This window comes from Capricornis sumatraensis, chromosome 1 (genome assembly GCF_032405125.1).
Source record: "Capricornis sumatraensis isolate serow.1 chromosome 1, serow.2, whole genome shotgun sequence".
NCBI lineage: Eukaryota > Metazoa > Chordata > Mammalia > Artiodactyla > Bovidae > Capricornis > Capricornis sumatraensis.
The window spans coordinates 6,059,738-6,078,887 of record NC_091069.1 but is presented as its reverse complement, the minus strand read 5'-3'; the positions used below and the strand labels follow the sequence as shown (position 1 = coordinate 6,078,887).

Sequence of the window (19,150 nt, the reverse complement as noted above, 5' to 3'; positions counted from 1 at the left end):
GACCACAGACACACGCCTCAAAAAGTCTGTCACGACATCGTCGACGGCCCTAGATGAAGTCGCGTCTGGAAATGGCCAGGGAGCGACCGGTGCCCTCAAGACCAGACGACAGGGTCAGCCCCTCCACTTCCGGCTGGACCGCGGTCACGTGCCCCGACCCAGTACCGCAGACGCGGCTCCTCTCGCGTCGGCGAGCGTCCCGGCTTCCCTTCCGCCGGAAGTGGGGCGACTTTCCCTTTCCGGCTACGGGTCCCCAAGTGGAGCGGGAGGCCGGACAGGGTAGCCGAGCGGCGCTGGCGGTGGCTGCGGCGGCGGCGGCGGCGGCGGCGGCGGCGGCGGCGGCGGGCGGCGGCGGGGGCGGTAATGGCGGAGCTGGTGCAGGGGCAGAGCGCTCCGGTGGGGATGAAGGCTGAGGGCTTCGTGGACGCTCTGCACCGGGTCCGGCAGGTACGCGCGCGGCCGGCCGGCGGGAGCACAGGAGCCCGAGGCGGGGCCGGTCGGGCCTGATGGGGAGGAGGAGGGGGTCTGGCCTGGGGGCGGGACGTAAACCTGGGCTGACGCCCCAGCTGGGAGCTTCGGCAGTTTCTTGGGGCGCCTGCAGTCGGGAGGAGCCATGGGATGAGGCGCCAGTGGGAGGACCAAGGCCCAGACTGTCGGGCGGGTCTCCTAGGTTCTTGCAGCTGCTGGGAAAGGGTTGATCCAGGACGCCTGGGCCCTGTCGCGCCCTCGCGCCGGGGCGGGGGCTGGACCCGCAGGGCAGCCAGCCTGGGGTTCTGAGGTTTACAGGGGTAGGGAACTGGGGGGCTCACGGAGTGAACCCGGGTCTAGGCAGAAGGGGCCTGTCTCAGGCCCAGTAGCTTCTTAAAAGTGGGGAAACAGCCTGTTCAGACTAGGAATTAGAGGGTAGTTTACTTTTGAGTGTGCTCTGGGAGAGGGAAGTTGTTAAGTAGATGTGGATGGTCCATAAGACATAGACATTCCTTATGGGCCATAGTTTTTCCTCTTTCAGGGAGCATGTGATAATGGAGTCATTCCAGCAGTGAAATTTGACCATCTGACAATGTCGTGCATTTTGTCAGAGTTAAATAAACTGATTTTTAAGAGATTGCAAGCTTCCCTGGAGAATGAATATGGGACCTGCCAGAAATACTCTTTGGTTTCTGGTATGATGCTTAGAACAGAACCTGTATTGTGTGTGAAACTTAGCGATAAGTTAGCTCTAACACTTAAACTTCTTTGCTGAGTGTTTCATACTCATCTTTTCCTATTAATTGTAGGCACACTAACGGAGTCTTTAAAAGTTGGGCTATAACTAATTACTGCTTGATTCCTAACAGAAAGCTACAGGACCCATTGTATTAGAAGAAAGTCTCAACTCGGTCGCTTGAAGATATGGTCTTTACACCTCTTTCCAGTATTCCAGGGAAGGGAACCCTACCTGTTTCCCAGATACTGACTTTTCATTTTAATACTGATGCTCCTGTAGACATTACACTGGATCCCAGAAGTTTCCAAACCTGTGGTTCAGCCTAAAATTTTATCCGATGACTTGTTACTTACTGCCTAGGCACCAAGCAGTATGCTAGTGAGTATCCATCTTAGACTTCAGAGCCAGCCAGTGGCTGTAATGGATGAACAGTTCCATCCAGCTCCCCTTCCACCACTCTGCTTGCCGGCGTGTTACACTGCTCTCCTCTACAGTACAGGGTCCTGAACCTTGTTTCTCACTGGCTACTAATAGGGAATGGCTTTTCACTCTGTGCTGATGTGTGACAATCACCTTGTCAGCCTCTGTATCCAGGAAGAAGTATAGTCACTACCCTAAAGAGCTCAGATCCTCAGTTTGCAGAAGGCCTATAGTTGAACATAAAATGAATTTTGAACCTTTGAGAAGACTTTCTGCTTCTCTTGAGCCAGTGGTTGAACTCGTATTCTTGGACAACCTGCTCAGGAGGGAGGGAGACCCTCCGTTTCTATGCTGACCTAATGTGGATTGTTGGAGCAGTGGTGTTTACTACTAGCAGAGGAAACTTCCCTGGAACTGTTCCCAGCTCTGAAATGCACCATTGACTGGAGCAGTTGTAAGCCCAATGGAGACAGTGCTGTAAGTGTATCACTTCTGAGTGTTAACAGCTGGAGGTCGATACTATCTCCAAGGACTGATGGCCTTAAAAACTAAAGAAAACACAGGTTTGTGGCTAATTTTAGGTTTATTTATAGATTTGCATTGGGCACAAATGGGATGTTAGAAATCTAAAATATTGTGTGCTTATAGTAAAGCTTACCTCAAAGGGCCTCATACTCTTTGGGCATCTGATGATGGTGTTTCTACTTTGCCATTGTATACACAGCATGTTACAGAGGTGTGATCTCCCCCGCCACCGCCCCCCCCCCCGCCCCCCAGTAATTGGAGATAAAAGACAGTGTATTTCTTTAAATGATTGCAAAGCTTCCCCTTCTCTCAGGTACCCTTGTAAACACCAGGGTCTGTTGGTAAGGCCCTCATAAGTTAGTCAGGGAGCAGTGAGCTGTCTGATGCTCAGTTTATCCAGAATATCACAGTAGAGTCTGAGTTGACCCTGCTGGGATTTGAACCTGTGGTTTCTCTTCAGTCTGGTATGCAGAGTTCAGCACCTAATCTACTAAGCTTCCCTCCTGGCCTCTTGAAGCCTCTCTTCATATCCTTTGGACGCTTTCCAACAAAGGGAGCCAGTTGTTGCTGTTAGTTCGCCCTAAGCCTGGCATTCCTAGATCTGAAGGGAATCTCTGAAGATGTCATATAAAATTTAAAATCTCTGCAGCAGCATGAAGTCCGGTGAGTTAATAGTGTTTGGCCAAAGGGCTCACATAGCCATTTTGTAGGAAAGTACACACACATGTAGAAAGGTGTTCTAATTCAATCCCACTGGTGAAGATCTAAAACTGCTGGGTGCTTCTGCTTCCAGATGATTGTGACCAAGCCAGTGGAGAGTCTGTGGAACGTAACATTTTGACCGGTTTTAAGACCTAGGACCTATTCTTTACCAGCACATTTTTTGGGAGCTGGCGGGCGGCATAGGGCCTCAGAAGTTCCACAGTCTGCCCGGACTTGCTTTCCAGTGCCGCCAGTTCACACTTTGAGCCTGAGCAGTCGATGGTTCGGCCCCTGTGCTGTGGAGACGCACGGCGTGTCCTTTAACAGACTGTGTGTCCATCATTTAAAGGGCTGTGTTCATTTCCCGCTGCACACCCCTTGAGGAGGGATGCCTTTGCTCACCTCATGTGTGATGTGTGCGCCTCACGGCAGAGTCATGGGTACTGAATGCTCAGTCGCTATGCATCCACTGAGACCATCTCAGGCATGCCCGCTGGTTGAGGAGCTCAAGTCATCATTTCACAAGGGACTGACTCTGGTGTGTGCATTCTTTTGAACTTTCTCAGACACTTGAAGAAAAGCAGCATCTGCAGGACATCTGTGGGCTGCTCGGTATTTTATTTTGGTGGGACCCAGTAGAGGACCCTACAGGGAGCAAGTTCCTGGGTAAGGGTTTTCGCGATGCGACTGAGTCCCTTTGGGTCACCCGACTTCATCTTTGGTGTGGAAAAGGGTAAATAAACAATGCATTCCACTGGATGCCTCTTAACACCATTCTCATTTTCAGCTGAGGCTTCTTTATCTTTCTCATAAAATCTGACAGCCCATGTGTATCATCAAACTAATGTTTCTGTTACATGTCCCAAATTCAAATTTGCCTAGACCAGAGCTTTCAAACTGGTGGCCTGTGGACTAGAGAAGGCTCAGAGTGGTCCTGCAGGCCTGTACTGTTTGACCACAGGGGTCCACCACTTGATAACCAGAACAATTCCATGCGAAAATGGAAATTTCCAGCTCAGCCCTGGCCACACTGCTCCCATGTTCTGCAGTGAGCTGGAGCTGAGTAGCAGGAGCTCAGTAGCAGCTGCCCCTTTGCACGTGATGTTGACTCTCTGGGTTGCTTGGGTTCCCACCACCTCATTTTATGCTGCCCATTGGATTGCCTAATCGGCAGCTTTTCCCCCTCATCTTTGTCCAAATTGTAAGTCCATACTGTTACTTGAAATTTCTAATGGAGAGAACACTGGGTGGAGAGTTAGGACATCTGAGTCTCCTGCAAATAGCTACATGACCTGGGGCCAGCTTTGCCTTTCCCAGCATTTGATCTACAAGCTGTTCATAGGTCTTCCATGGAAAGGGCTCATGGCCAGAGAGGTTTGGGGGATACAGGGTTAAATAAAGGTGAATTGGCTTCTTTACTTCAGGACTTCTCGGAGCCCTTGTTGTGTTGTTACGCTCAGTCTTGACTAACTCTTTGCAACCCTCTGGCCTGCCAGGTTCCTCTGTCCATGGAGTTTTCCAGGCTAGAATACTGGAGTGAGTTGCCATTTCTCAGAACCCTAAGTTTGCTTCTACACATAAAGTCATACTAGGGTTTGGGATATGCATTGTAAATATGCCCAAGATCTATCACTTTTTACCCTCTTTTCATGAAATCAGATCATCTCCTGTGGATCAGACCTTAGGAAACATGAAGCTAGATAATCTCAATGGCCCCTTCAAGCTCACAAACATTCAGAGCTTCTGTCTAGCTAGATCTGAAAAAAATTTTGACGGTATTATTTTGATTCTTTTCCTTTCGAATGTGTTGTGTTGGGTTTCTATTCAAGCTTCCCCTCTCCCTAGCTTTTCTGTGCAGTTCTTTCACTCTGTTAAGAATCACCCCTCTTGAAAATGTTTTGTGTGTAGAGTTCAGTTACAAGGATACTTGGGAAAGAATCGCCAATACTTTTGGAAGCATGAACTGCATTTTTATCCTAATGTCAGATGATAGCAAATCACTTGCAAGACCGAGTAGTGTTCATGGAAATGGTGATGTAATTCAGGTTGCCTGCCGCTATTTGAGGATCTGCTCAGCCCAGGACCCCTTGCTGGGTGCAGGGGCACCAGTAATGATTAATAAGACAAGCTTACCACTGGTTTTATCTTACCGGGATTAGCTCCTCACAACAACCAAGTGAAATAGTCAAGATAAGGGCTATAATTCCCATTTTATATTTGAAAATAATAAGCCAAATAATAAGTTTTCTCAGAATAATGCAAATAATTAACATATGTGATAGTTCTTGGACCCTGTCTTCTGTGTTCTAAGAGAGACTTGGTTCCTTTGTAGTGGTAGTTTTGTAGTTTTCAATTTCAATGAGAATTCTGCAGCAGGGTCTTCAAACAGAGCATTGAAAGAATGCTAGTGCAATTAGATGGAACATAAGAGCGGGCTTCCCTGGTAACTCAGAAGGTAAAGAACCCATCTGCAAAGCAGGATACCCGAGTTTGATCTCTAGGTTGGGAAGATCCCCTGGAGAAAGGAATGGCTACCCACTCCAGTATTCTTGCCTGGAGAATTCCCTGGACAGAGAAGCCTGGTGGGCTACAGTCCATGGGGTCCCAAAGAATCAGACATGACTGAGCAACTAACACTAGGGGAGAAAAGTAATGGTTGTGTCATCTTTAGGGCCTTTGAGGGGGGCTCCTAACTGGAAAAGTATTTTGGCTTAGAACCTCAGCTAGTCATCGTAGCATTTTGCCTATATTAAATTTAGCAAACATTTACTGAGTGCTTTCTATGTGCCAAACATTTTGCTGTGTGTTAGTGAGGTTCTTTAACTTTTTTTGGAGCGTGGAACTTTACAAGACTCCTGAAAACTTTGAACTACATCTCAGAAATATTTAAATAGTTCTGTCGGTTATTTCAGGAGGTTTATGAATTCTCTAAAGCTAACCCCTGGAGCTCGCAGTCAAGGAACCTTTGTCCTTGGAGTACCAGGATGATTGAGAGAGGTCCATGCCTCAAAGAGCTCCCTACAGTGAGGAGAGTATAATCAATAACTTCCTCCATGAGATCGCACCACTTAAAGGTAGTTTACACAGTGCTTTGCAAACAGATAATAGAGTGTTTAATTCTCACTAAATGTGGGTGGCCTGTAGTTGTCAGGAAAAGCTACCGAGAAGAGCTGATACCATATTCGATTGTTTTGGTTAATGCCAGTTCATAGGGCAGGATCAGACAGGGCCCCACCTCTAATGACAACAGCAGTAGCTCACGTTCAGTGAGCTTGTGTTGTGGTGCGTGTCCCAGGCAAGGACTTTGATACAGGTTCTCTCATTTGATGGTTGCAGAATACACAGGAGGTGGTGCAGTGTAGTGAAGTGATTATTAAGATGACTGGATTCATTCTATATGAGTTCCGATTCTGGTTCTGAAAATTACTAGGTTAGTGACTTTGGCCAAGTTATCTAACATCTACGCCTCAATTTTTCTCATCTGTAAAATGGAGATCGTGGATGGTGGTTTATATGTATACACACAGACATATAAAACCACCATATAGATGCATGTATATATTTATGGAATAGCTTGGGAGGTAGAGGTGGGTAGTGACTGAAAGGAGTTTGAGACCAGCTTCGAGGGCACCAGTCATGTACTGTTTCCTGATCAGGATGCTAGTTGCACAGGCATTTTTGTATATGAAAATTCAGGTTAACAACTTGCCTATGTACTTTTCCGTATTATTATTAATTCAGTAAAGGATTAAAATAGCAAGGATTTCTCATTCCTTAAGGTGTGCCCAGCATTGTTCTGGGTGCCTTATATTGTTATCTTGGTATCCCCTTGGATACAGTTCCAGCAGACTGGCTCCAAACCCCACAGAATTGAGACTAGTAGCTACTTTCTGAGGTCACTGTGAGGATGAAATGAGGGCACCATCAGACACTTAGTACACAACAAGCCTGATAGTCTGTCTTCATAGTAACCTAGGCAGTGGACTTGACTCTGTCCACGGCTCTGGACCCTGCTCTCTGGGACTTGCTCACTCTTGGCCACTGGGTTCCACTGCCCTGGCCACATACTGTTTCTTCAGCTGTGGAGAGCAGAGACTTTCTGTCCAGCCTGTGAATTCATCAGGGTTGAATTCTCCAGGGCAGGGCCACTCAGGGCAACTTTAGAGCAGAGGTTCCAGGGACACAAGTTGGGTTCTTCCTCTCCGAGTGGTGGTGTGCGCTGTTGCCTCTGCTTGCTGGCCCCCTGAGAATCAACAGAGCCTCTTGAGTAGCCCGGACACAGCGTGTGGACGGCTTGCTGCCGCTCACATGGCCTTGCCTGTTTCCATTGAGTATAAAGTTTTACTGAATGTGAAGCTGTGAAAAGAGACACAGCTTCCTGTTTGGATTTATAGGGTGAGCTACTCTGATGACAGAGCTTAAAGATGTGATTAATTAATTGCCCTGGTCCCTAATGTAAGTGAATTGTGTACCACCTTTAAGTGAACCTTCAATATTCTTTTTACTTCATATTTTAAAATCATTGTAAAATTTAGATTTACTTAAAATGTTTTTGAACCTTCATCCATGCACCTCCCCAAATTGCCTTGTGCTGCTTGGAAAACAGTGGATTTGTTCGTCCCTGCATTTTTCAGGGAGCAAGACCACTGAAGTTCTTGCCCAAGGTCATACACTGGAAGGGCCAGCTAGAAGAGCCGGGCTCATGACTGACTGCTGGTCCAGGGCTCCCCTTCCCTTCTCCACATTTCCGCTAGCTGCTGGCAGTGGAGGTTAAATGTCATGGCATTGATTTATAAATATTTCCTCTATTACCGTGCTTAAAATAGCACGGATAGTGAGGTAACCCACTCTTGCCACCTTCCCTCCAGAAGGGGGGAAAGTGAATCCAGTAGCAGAAAATCAGGACCAGCGTCCCCTCAAGGTCATGCTTTCAGATAAGCATTGGCATGGCCTTGTTCTTCTTGGAATATCCTGGCTTCTGTGGCTCTTTTCTGGCCTACACCATATTAACTGAAGATGTACCTTGCTTCCCTTAAGCAGCTGCTGTTCAGGATGGTCAGTTACAGGCATGATGAATTGCTGGAGTTCTGTGTACTGGAACTCATTAGGCTTTAAGTCCTCGGGGAGTGACTCTGGTTAAGAAAGCATTAGGTGGAAGAAAGAGGGATAGTCAGCCTAGTGCCAGATTAGTATCATGGACTCTGGAGTCAGGCAAGCCTGTGCCTCATTACTGTTTCTGCCACTTATAAGATGTGTGACTCTGGGCAGGTCACTCAGCTTCTTTTAAGCTTCACTTTTCCTTGTCTTAAAATGGAAATAGTACTGCTAACCTCCTAAAGAATCATCATGAGAGATAAATAAGATAGCATCTTTAAACTGCTCTTAGAGTTCCTAGACATAGTAAACATTGATAACACTTCAACTCTTATTATTTTAGAAGGCATTTAAAAGGGACGGAGGAGCCTGGAGGGCTGCAGTCCATGGAGTCGCTAAGAGTCGGACACGACTGAGCGACTTCCCTTTCACTTTTCACTTTCCTGCATTGGAGAAGGAAATGGCAACCCACTCCAGTGTTCTTGCCTGGAGAATCCCAGGGACAGAGGAGCCTGGTGGGCTGCCGTCTATGGGGTCGCACAGTCTGACACGACTGAAGTGACTTAGCAGTAGCAAAATCATTTCTTAGAACAAGGTTGCATTTGTTTGAATAAGGAAATACATTGTTTCTTTATTGCTATAAAGAAAGATCACAAAAATTATTGAAAAATACATTATAAATATAAAAATTACAAAGTATATTGTAATATACAATGTAATATCAATGTAAATTATGATATAATTGTGTATTATAATGTTAAAATACTTCTAACATTTGTTTAGCCAGGGTTCAAGTGCAGTTATTGACTTCAGGGCTACAACTCTTAACCATTATCTTGTACTATTTTTCTCTTAGCGAAAATTTCCCAAATTTATAGCTGCCTAAAGCAAACATGATTTAAAAACAAATCTGAAATCCTCAGTCATGTTTTAGGATGCTTGTTGATTTAATCAAAGGTAGGAGCAGAAAAGCTACTGTAACGTAATGATTTACTATCTCAGCTTTGGGAGAAAGTGACATTCTGGCAATATATGAAACATGGTATATAAATTATAAGGAAGGCCAAGGACTCAGGAATAACATCTTGGCTACTTTGGAAGGAAGGAAGAAACTCGACGCCAAGAGGCATCAATAGAAGAGGGTAAAGAGGGACTTCCTGGTGCTGGAGTGGTTTGGATTTCGCCTTCTAATGCCAGGGTTACCAGTTCGATCCCTGGCTGAGGAACTAAGATCCCTTGCCTCACGGCCAAAAAACCAAAACATGAAACAGAAGCAATATTGGAAGAAATTCAGAAAAGCCTTTACAAAATGGTCCACGTTTTAAAAAGGATAGAGAGTGTGCCAGATATGCAGAGCTTATCCTGTCTTTGAGGGTGATTCGGCACACGTGCTGTTGGGGGACTCCACTGATAATCACACCCTTTTCCCCTGTGTTTCGGGGTCCTCCTCACTGTCTCTTGCCAATATGTTGGTCTGTCTTTAAACCAGTAATCTTGGAAAGCCCCGCATCAGCCATTTACCTGCTCAGTTCACTGTGGCAAATGAAAGGGTCTCCATGGGGGCATCAACTACTGCAGTATCCTCACCTTTTAATCACGTGCTTTCCCAGCTGAGTACGTAAAGATAATTTTTGCATCTCAAGTAAGTAGCCAACTTTCCACTAGCTTATCCAAAACACATATAGAGAGCAAGATTGCAAGTTGGTGGTAAAATGCTGTTAGGCAAGATTTATATAGTATTTTGTTTTAGAACAAATGGCCACTTGCCTTGAAGTTTGAATATAGGAGATGAGGTTTCTGTCAGCAGTCTCTCTTAACTTTGCGTGTTTAACTTAAAATAATATTTTAAAACAAGCACCTATCCAGGCTACCGTCATCTGTAGCCTCGACAGGGCAAACTCTTGTTTTTTAAGTCCAGATATTAAATTATATACATGTATATGCTCTGCACGGCATATGATCTGTGTGAAATGGGTGTGGCTGTGTTCTAATGAAACTATTTACCGAGACAGGTAGTTCACCAGCTATGGCTTGCTGACTTCTGGCCTAGAGTAATTCCTAAATGGTCTTGCTACTTTTGTCCCCCTAGAATCTATCTTCCTTGTCCAAGGGAATCTTTTAAAATCATGAATCAGCAAGTTACTTCTATTACTAAGCCTTGTAGTTGCTTCCCATCACCCTTCATATAAAACCCAAGCCCCAGATTTTTCTGACAGTCCAGTGGTTAGGACTGCACGCTTCCGCTCCTTGGGGCACAGGTTCAATCCCTGGTCAGGGAACTAAGATCTTGCAACCCAAGGGGGTGCAGCATTAATTAATAAATTCTCTCTATATACATATAATTCAAGCCCCTTCCAATGACCTCTAAAGCCCTACATGAACTGGCCATTGCCCACCTCTTGGAGTACATCTGGTTCTTGTGACATCGACCTCTCTCTCAGGCACATACCTGCCAAGCTTGCTCTAGCCTCAGGGTCTTGGAACAAGCTATTTCCTCTGCCTGTAATGCTCTTCCTCCTCATGTAGGTCTCAGATGACAGCTGCCTTCCCTGGTCACCCCATTTAAAGTGGCCCCTCCTAAGGGCTTTGTGTGTCCTTGCTTTTTAGTTAGTATTGTGTGTATCAGCAGCTGAAATGATCAGTTTACTGATTAGCTTGTGTACCTGTGACTCCCGCCTGACTCTTCTTCACCACTGAGCCTGGAACATAGTAGGCCCTCAGCTCTTGTTGGTTGAGTTGCCTTGTCTTATAGCCCTGGTATTTGTGAAGTGCTTTCTCATGTGCAAAGCTCATTTGTGTTCAGAGTATGTTGTTATCTTTCCAGAAACTATGAAGCAGATGGTGTTATACCCGGAAGATCTTAGGCAGAGAGGAAAGGTACTTGCCCAACATCACAGAACTAGTAAATGAAAGGATAAGACCTGATCCAGGATACCTAACATTAAATTCTGCCTTAGGTTTTCAGTATCGTGACTGTCTTTGGTCATTTATTTGTCTAAAGTACTTTATGTTGGTTCCAGAAGCTCTCAGACTTCTGGGCACATTTGGACCACCTCAGGAAAGCTACCTCTGAAAGGCTCTGCTCTGGGACATCTGTGCTGGCCGTCCCTTAATCCACCCTGGCTTGTTAGGCTTAACTGAGAGACTAACACCAAGAGCAGTTGTAAACATTCCTTTGATTGAATCAGAGTTAATTTATGTGAGCGTCACATTTAATCCCTAATTCCTAGTAGACAAGTGTAGGAAGCTCTCCACAGCATCTGTTTCTGGCGGAAATTTAATAGCTGTGTTCTGTTCTTTAACTGACAGGTAAACATTAAAAGTTAAAGTAGCACTCACAGGTTATCTTGATTTCTCCAGTGCAAGAATCCTTCCAAACTAGCCTGGACAGACGGTCATCCCCCTGCTGTTTGGACTTCCAGTGAAGAGCAGCTTGTTTTATGTTTCCATGTATTTCATCATCAGTTTATAGGGGTTGAAGTTTTAAGATGACAAACATTTCTAAAGAGCTGTCAGATTTGAACAAATTCACGGCCTTTTAAATATTGCTGGGGAATTTGTTCCTTAAGGAAACCCTGTGTTAAAATATTTTGAACAAAGTTCTTCATATTTTTGGCCTGCTTTTTTCCTTAAAACATGTTTTAGCTGTATTTTAAGTGATGACGTTAAAATTTGCTTGTGGAAGACAAGTTTTTGGAAGTATCATTTCAAAAGACACATTATTACTAAGACTAAAAGAAAATTCAGGAGTGCAGAGTCCTTGTCCTGTAACGTTGCTTTAATTAATCTCCTTCGGGTAGAGAAATGGGGTAACAGCCCTTTAAAGAAGACTCTTGTCTTCCTCCCTTGGTGGAGCCATGATTTGTTACTGAGTATTTAAATCTGGTTCTCTCTGTAGATTGCTGCTAAAATTGATTCAATTCCTCACTTGAATAATTCCACACCTCTAGTGGACCCCTCCGTGTATGGCTATGGAGTACAGAAACGGCCCTTGGATGATGGAGGTAAGTTGCTGTGAATGCCTTTGCCTTTCAGGTGGTAGTAAACCTGCCGGTTCAGTTGAAATCTGTGTCAGCCATTTGCTTAACAGCTTTCTCCAGCGTCACTCTAAAGAAGAATGGTTGAGGGGAAATATTTAAGATGATTTTCCTCAGCAATTCTGCAGCGTTTGAGTTCTTATTTGCCTTGATAATACAGGAAATCTTTTCAGCTGGGTGAGAGGGTAAAAGACAGTCTTAAAGCATCAGCTTGGAAGTAATTTGACTGCTTGGAGTTTTGCTTGATTTAGCCCTCTGTTATTCCAGTGCATATGTGGGAATTGAAGTTCCCACTTTTCTCCAAAGAGAAACTGAGATTGGGGTATGGCTCTGAGGAAGCTGTGACTACATACTGACCTTAAAGAAAGGAAGGAGGAGTCATGACCTTCCTTCAGTCTCTGCTGGGTTTGTTTTTTTCTTCTTCTTCACCATGCCCATTTATAACAGGCAGCTAGCAGCATCCATTTCCCTTTCATTCATCCCTTTGTTTATTTCATTGGTTTGTTTATATACCCTACTCATCCCCAGAAGGATTTGAGACCACTCAGAAGTGCATATTACCAGCACTTCGGCTAAGAGACTCAGATGGGTTTCTGCAGAGCACATGGACTTCCTGTATCATGTTTCACCTCCCGCAAAGTAGGACTGTGAAGGGACCCTGTAATACGCGAGGTTGCACATGAATATGCACGTAGTGGCTGGGCCAGTGTCTGCTCTCCCTGTCCTCTCAGTCTGCACATGTGCACAACCATGTCGGTATGTTCACATATCACAGTATTAAATGAAAAAAATCAAAGTATACAGCAGTATATATTGTGTAATCTTCTTTTCTTAAAAAAAGTGCATATTTTATGTTCTCGGAAAAAAATGTAATGTGGCATGACTGCTCTCTGGTCTCTTTGAGGATTCTAAAAGAGCTCGGCCATGGGTTTTATAAGCAGAATAATTGATAGACTCTCACGGTGCAGATTTTAAGGGTACAACACTCAATTTGGGTGTCAAAGTTCTTGTCTATTGAAGAAGATTATCGGTGTTTATGATCACACACAGAAACTCGTCCCCAGAGGCACTGGAACTGAGGTGACCATTTACACTGCTCCTCTGAATCAGTGCACTGTGGTCGTCTTACGTTTGATTGGTATCAGTGATATCTTAGGCTAAATATGAGTGATTTCATTGTCTGCATTTTTGCCTTAGCAGAAAGCTGTCATGCAGAGTAACCTTCTCTACCTTTTCGGGACAATCATGTTTCACTTTCCCTTACAGGACATCACTGTAAAAATAACACGAAGTGCCCGACTCTGAGCATACGTATCGTTAACGGACAGTGTTTCTCAGGCCACCGTTTCCAGAAATGGAGATCAGTGCATGCCACAACTCTCAGCCTTGTTTTCACCCACTGCATGGTGTTCAAGTGTAAAATTTGTGCTTACAGAGAATAGTATGGCTATGTCCTTTGCCTAATGAGGGCCTAAAAATTTGCAAATGGAACCTTTGACATCTTGCAGACGTTTTTTTCTCCCAGTAAGAGGTAAAGGTCCAATCCCTGGATTAGGAAGATCCCTTGGAGTAGGAAATGGCAACCCACTTCAGTATTCTTCACTGGAGAATCCCATGGACAGGAGCCTGGCAGCTACAGTCCATAGGGTTGCAAAGTCGGACACAACTGAGTGACTGAGCATGCATGCGTGCAATCCTTTGCACACCCTTTTGTAAGAATGTAGCTAGTAAGTCACCAGCAAGTCCAGACTCTCACTTGAAACTCCAGTCCATTATTATATGTGTATCGTCACCTCTTTTTTGAGAACCATAATTTTTTGCATGTCTGCCTTTGGGGGACGCAGTTCTTGTGATCAGAGAATGAATGCAGTTTCTCTCCTCCTCCAAAATGTTAAGTCTACTTTTAGTAGGAAAGAACTGAAACAGTACTTTTCACCTGGGCCTGGGTCTTCCGTCATCCACAAGCCTGTGTCTCTTACCACAACAACACTGTTTTGAACTACAAGAGATTCCCCTCAGCATTGTGATTTGATAAAATTAACCCTCTCTTCTGTTTAGATAGCAGAATTTCCCCACCTCCCCCCAAATTGGTCTCTGTGTAGAATTTGAGATGTGCTGAGGAGCTTAGGGAGAGCTGGGCATCTGGGTCCTGCCCCAGGCTCTTGTCAGTTGTCCCCTGACAGGGCTGAGGTCACTGGGCCAGTTCTGTCCTCGTGACTAAATATGTGGATAAACAGAGCCCATCATGGAAAGAGATGCTCATGTTTATCAGACAGCTTTCTAAGGATCACAGTCTCAATGTTTGTGAGGTGAAAGCTTAGAAAAGCAGAGACGAGCAACAGGCAGGAATCCTGGCACTTTTTTCTTAGCCATAAAGATTTCCCAGGACTTTGCAGTTTTTTTGTTTGCTTGGTTTGGCTTGGAAATTTTTTGACAGAAGTTCAGCAGATCGCTTAAGCAGTGTGAATTTGCTAACTTTCCTGTGGAGCCGGGTTCTTTGACCTTTAGAAGGTTAAAGTGCAGTCCCCTAGAGGTTTTTTGGAGGTGTTACTTGAGTCTGTTTAAAAGTACTGCAACTGATAAGTCAACCAGAAAGAACTTTAACTTAGGGCTAATTCGGGACATTGGGATATGCAAGCTCATGTATGAATGGGAAGATTTTCAACAGTGCTAGGCAGTAAACCAGAAAAAAAGATTTGTTCCTGATGCAGAAAACGATCTGGGGTCCTTGTGTTCCAAGGCAGTTTGGAGTTGTCTGTCAGACGACCAGTTCAGGAGCCACTTGGAACCCAAGAGCTCCATGTCCAGCTTCCAGGGCCGGCCTCGGTCTGTGGCCTGGGAAGCGCAGCACTCTGCTGTCCTCCAGCTTCAGGTCAGGTCCTTTGAACTCTGAACATCTTCTGTCGTGGCACGCACACTTTCTCTCGGTCTTTGAAGTGTGCCTGCCGATTCGGGAAGGGCCCCGCGGGTCTGGGTGTGACAGCGTTCCCATCCAGTACTTTCTTCAGGCTTCCGCTGGACTCACGGAACCAGTTCCATCTCTGGTCTAAGAGCTGTGGCCGCTTCCGGAACCCGGGGGCCCAGCCCTCCCCAAGGTGACCCCCGCCTTCTGCCCTCTAGGCTGGCTCCCCCGTTGTCCGCTCTGCGGCCGCCTCCTCACGGGCCTTCTCTTTGCCTAGCTGACTCCTCAGTCTAGGACTGGCCGTGGCTTCCTCCTGGAGCCCTGTCTTCCTCCTCACCTGTGACTCTATCCAGTGCCCTGCTCCCGCACCGCCTCTCCTCTTTGGTTCCCCCAGCCCTCCTGGTCCCCCCCACCTGCCATTCTCACACGCCTGCCTCGGGAAGGGGTCCGAGACGGCCCTCAGCTTTGACAGCAGTTCGCCCATCTTCCTGGGGCTCGTCCCGCATGCATTCTTCGGGAGGCAGAGACTCGCCTCCTGCTCCTTCCGGACTCCGCATGCCATGGTCAGAGAGATGGTTTCTTGATTTCCCTGCCTCACTCCTGCAGCGAGTGAGCGCTCCACGTCCAGATTCTCCCTCTGCGCTTCCTGTGATGAGCCTGTAGGAAGTTTTTGAAGAGTAAGCTCCAGATTTAAGAGAACAGAGCTAGCTAAGTGATTTAGAAGTGCAGATTTCAGTTTAATCTGCGTCAGAAGTTGGCAAACTGTTTCTCAGGCTTGTAGGCCATAGGGTCTCTGACCCACTCACTGAGCTCTGCCATTGGCATTTGAAAGCACTTAGACCACACCTAAACAAGTGAGCAGGACTGTGTCCCCTAACTGGTTGTTTACAAGAATGGGAAGCCGGCCCTCCTCCGGCCAGCCTTGTCAAATAATTAACTCCAACACTTGCTTAATCCTCAGTTAGGAAGGGGTGTGAGGATCCCCCTCCCTAGTTTCCTTAAACCTCCCTGTCTCAGGTTCCCCTATCCAACTCTTGACTGCCAGAGAAAGCAGGTGATTTCTGGCATTTCTGTGGAGCTGTTGACAGATGGACGAGACACTCTTGCCACTGTCTCCTCCATGTTTCCAGGGGCAACGGAGCATCTTACCCAGGTTTTTACCCTGGGAGAGATTTAGGTCCTCATGTCCCCGTGAGCTTTTTAGTTGAATCAAACAGACCACACTGTCCCTGTATCTTCTCTGAAGAGTGGCACCAGAGTTAGAACCTGGGGTAAGTAAAGAGCCGTTCCTGCCATTGCGTGGGGCAGGGCTGGGGGCTGTCACACTAGTGATTTTGAAAATATGCCTGCCTTTTCTACCAAAGGTTCACCTCTGGTGCTTTGGTAAGACCATTTTAGATTGACCACCATTTCTGTTCCTCGTGTGGACAGAAATGAAGTGAAGGAAGGAGAGTTCTTAGGTGCGCTGCCAAATGAATCATTTACAGGAAGATTGGAAGGGGTGTGTGTGTGTGTAGTCCTTTCCAAATTTCGTTTCAGCACTTGTGGCGTAAGGCAAGGAGAAGGAGGAAAAAACAGTGCGGAGGAAAGATTGTTTAAGGTCCCAGGCTTTTCAGAGAGAGAAGAGGGCACAGAGGTGCCTGTGCTCAGGAGTACTGAGGGCTGATTCTTGCAGCCGCCCGGCCAGGGTGTCTGGACCCCTGCCCCTGCTCCTCAGTGGGGAGCATCTACTTTGCATGGACAGGAACATGTACCTCGGAGCTGCTGCTATTTTCCCCGCATGGGGGGGTCATAGTGGATGCTGCAGGTGTGAAGAGCGGAGACTAAAACTCGGTTCCTAAGAGTTGCAGGGGAAGAAATCAGGGGTGTTGTCAAGTAGGAGTCTTCAGGCCGGGGTGCGTGACGTTTGCCTGGGGTGGACGAGCTCACGGATCTTCCTCCAGCTCTTGGACCTCTGTGCACCCTCTCCCCTTAAACAGACGGATCTCTGAGAATCGTGTCTGCTGGGGACTCCACGTGGGGCCTCCCCTTTCCACACCCTTTCTAACAGCACCCTTCTTTAGTTTGTGGTGGCTCATCACCAGGAGAAGCAAAGTCCTCAAACACCTCAAAAGGGCTGAGTCTGTGGGTCCAGTGGTTAAGAATCCACCTGCCAATGCAAGGGACGTGGGTTCCATGTTTCCATCAGAACTAGTCACTGCACACTTACTAAAACGTGTGTAACTGTGTTAATAAAAAAGTTTATTAAATACATATCCCAAATATGTATCCATATATAGTCCCTTCTGTTTTCTATTTCATTTTTTAATAAAGTTGGTTGTGCCCCCCCCAAACTGGTTTCATTACTACTGGATGAAATGAAAATAAGCCATAGTGCTGTAAGTAAGCATCGCACACTTTATTTTTCCTCGTAATTTTCCTCCACAGGCTGCTGGTGGGCGCTGGCACTGGGGAGGGGCGCAGGTGCACCCCTAACACCTCTGCGCCCCTGGAGACTAGGGTAGCTGCTGCTCATCGTGGAGCCTTCTGCTTTCCGCACTAGACTCGAGGCTGGTTTGTTTATGGCTGTGTGGATCTTTGTTGCCGTGCTCGGGTTGTCTCTGGTTGCAGAGAGCAGGGGCTACTCCAGTGGCTGTGCCCAGGCGTCCCACGGTGGTGGCGTTTCTTGTGGCTCGCGGGCCCTAGAGCTCGGGCTCAGTAGTCCTGGCACACGGGCTTAGTTGCCCCAAGGGATGTGAAATCTTCCTGGATCAGGGATCAAACCCATGTCCCCCAGATTAGCAGGCAGATTCTTACCTGCTGAACCACCAGGGAGGGTGGAACTCTAAACTTCTTGAAGGCAAATATGACCTTGCTCACCATTTTATGCCCAAGACCCAGTGTGGCGCCCGACACCCGAAAGATGGTGCAGGGGTCACCTGGGCACAGGCATTCACGCCCCTGTGCCCTTTGCTGAGGCACCTCCATCTGTCAGATGAGACTGGTGGTAACAGCCTCTGCCTCCCAGGGCGCTTGCAGGACTGGATGGGTTTGTGCCGGTGAGGCACCTAGAGGAGCACCGTTGCAGACTGGTGGTGGGCCTTTCCCATCACGGGGCACATTCAGCTGCAGCTGAGAGGGACATTACTGGGATAAACTTGGATTTACGCTCACTTTTAAAAAATAATTTGCCAAATTAGTAACAGGTTACTTGCCCAGGGACTCAGCTGAATTTAGCCTGTCAGTGTTGTGGGCCCTAGGGCATGAGCTGCTGCATTAGAACACAGGCAGCCTTTGTGTTGTCCTTGGGAGAAGAGCTTTTCAAAGCTGCTTCGGAAACTGCAGGAGTGGCCGCAGCTAACTGCTGCTGTGGCTGACCTTAACCGGGCTCAGAAAGGCGCTGGTCAGAGTCGCAGAGTCGGGAATCCAAGCGCGGGCGCAGGCTTGTGTTCTGAGGCTGAAGAGGAAGGTTTGGTTGGTTGGTTGATTTATCGTGCCGGTCACTGGAGCACTGTGGGCACTTCCTCCCTGACCTGCCCTCTCACCCGTCCGGGTCCTCTGCTCTGTGTGCATGTTTTCGGTGTTACAAGCGATGCCGGGCGCTTGGCCCCTTGGGCTATTTTGAGGCAGGGCGTCGGGGGCTAACCATTAAGATTGTGTGTACTATAAAGCTGGGTGTATTCCCCAGTGATACTTTGTTAGCATTATTTTGGAGTGGGTCGGGGGTGGGGGGGTGAATGGAGACTGTTTTTCCTCCTCTCTAAGGTGAAAAAATGTGTCCAGTGCCTTATTTTTTTCAAAGATCATGATTGAAATCAGCAGCAGATGACTCTCCAGAAAGGAGTTCTCGTGTTGTTTTTTCTCATGGATGTTTTCTCTGGGAAGCTCATCTTTCCGTTGCCCAGATGGCCTCCCATTGCAGAGCGTGCAGGGATAAGTGAGAACCGCACCTGAGCGTGTACTGCACACACGTGCCAGGAAGTCTGGAGGCCAGGTGAACCATGGTTGACCAGCAGGTGCCATTAAGAGGAAGTAGGATTGATTTTATTCAGCATTTTTCCTTTTTTTACAGTAAAATGACTATAATTGTTAAATCGAGCTTGCTCGACGTCCCCATATGCCTCTGTCGTCTGACGCTGTTCATCCTGAAGACGGAGAGAAGCCCCCCGTTTGTTTGCCATATGAGTGTGGCCAGTGTCCCTTACCTAACTGCTGGTTTTCATTTTTAGGCACCAAATGGGAATGTTTCAGAAGGGAGTGAAACTTTAAATCATTACACTTTTT

The 19,150-nt window shown here is 46.8% G+C and overlaps 1 protein-coding gene across 1 annotated transcript in view; it reads left to right on the top strand.

The window, feature by feature from the left end:
- Positions 1-363: 363 nt before the first annotated feature.
- The window catches only part of FUBP3 (far upstream element binding protein 3), a 47,423-nt gene continuing 28,636 nt past the window's right edge, over positions 364-19,150 (top strand). The window contains exons 1-2 of the mRNA XM_068989997.1: positions 364-447; positions 11,847-11,952. Coding sequence (XP_068846098.1) covers positions 364-447; positions 11,847-11,952 — 190 coding nt within the window. The remainder of the gene's footprint in view (positions 448-11,846; positions 11,953-19,150) is intronic.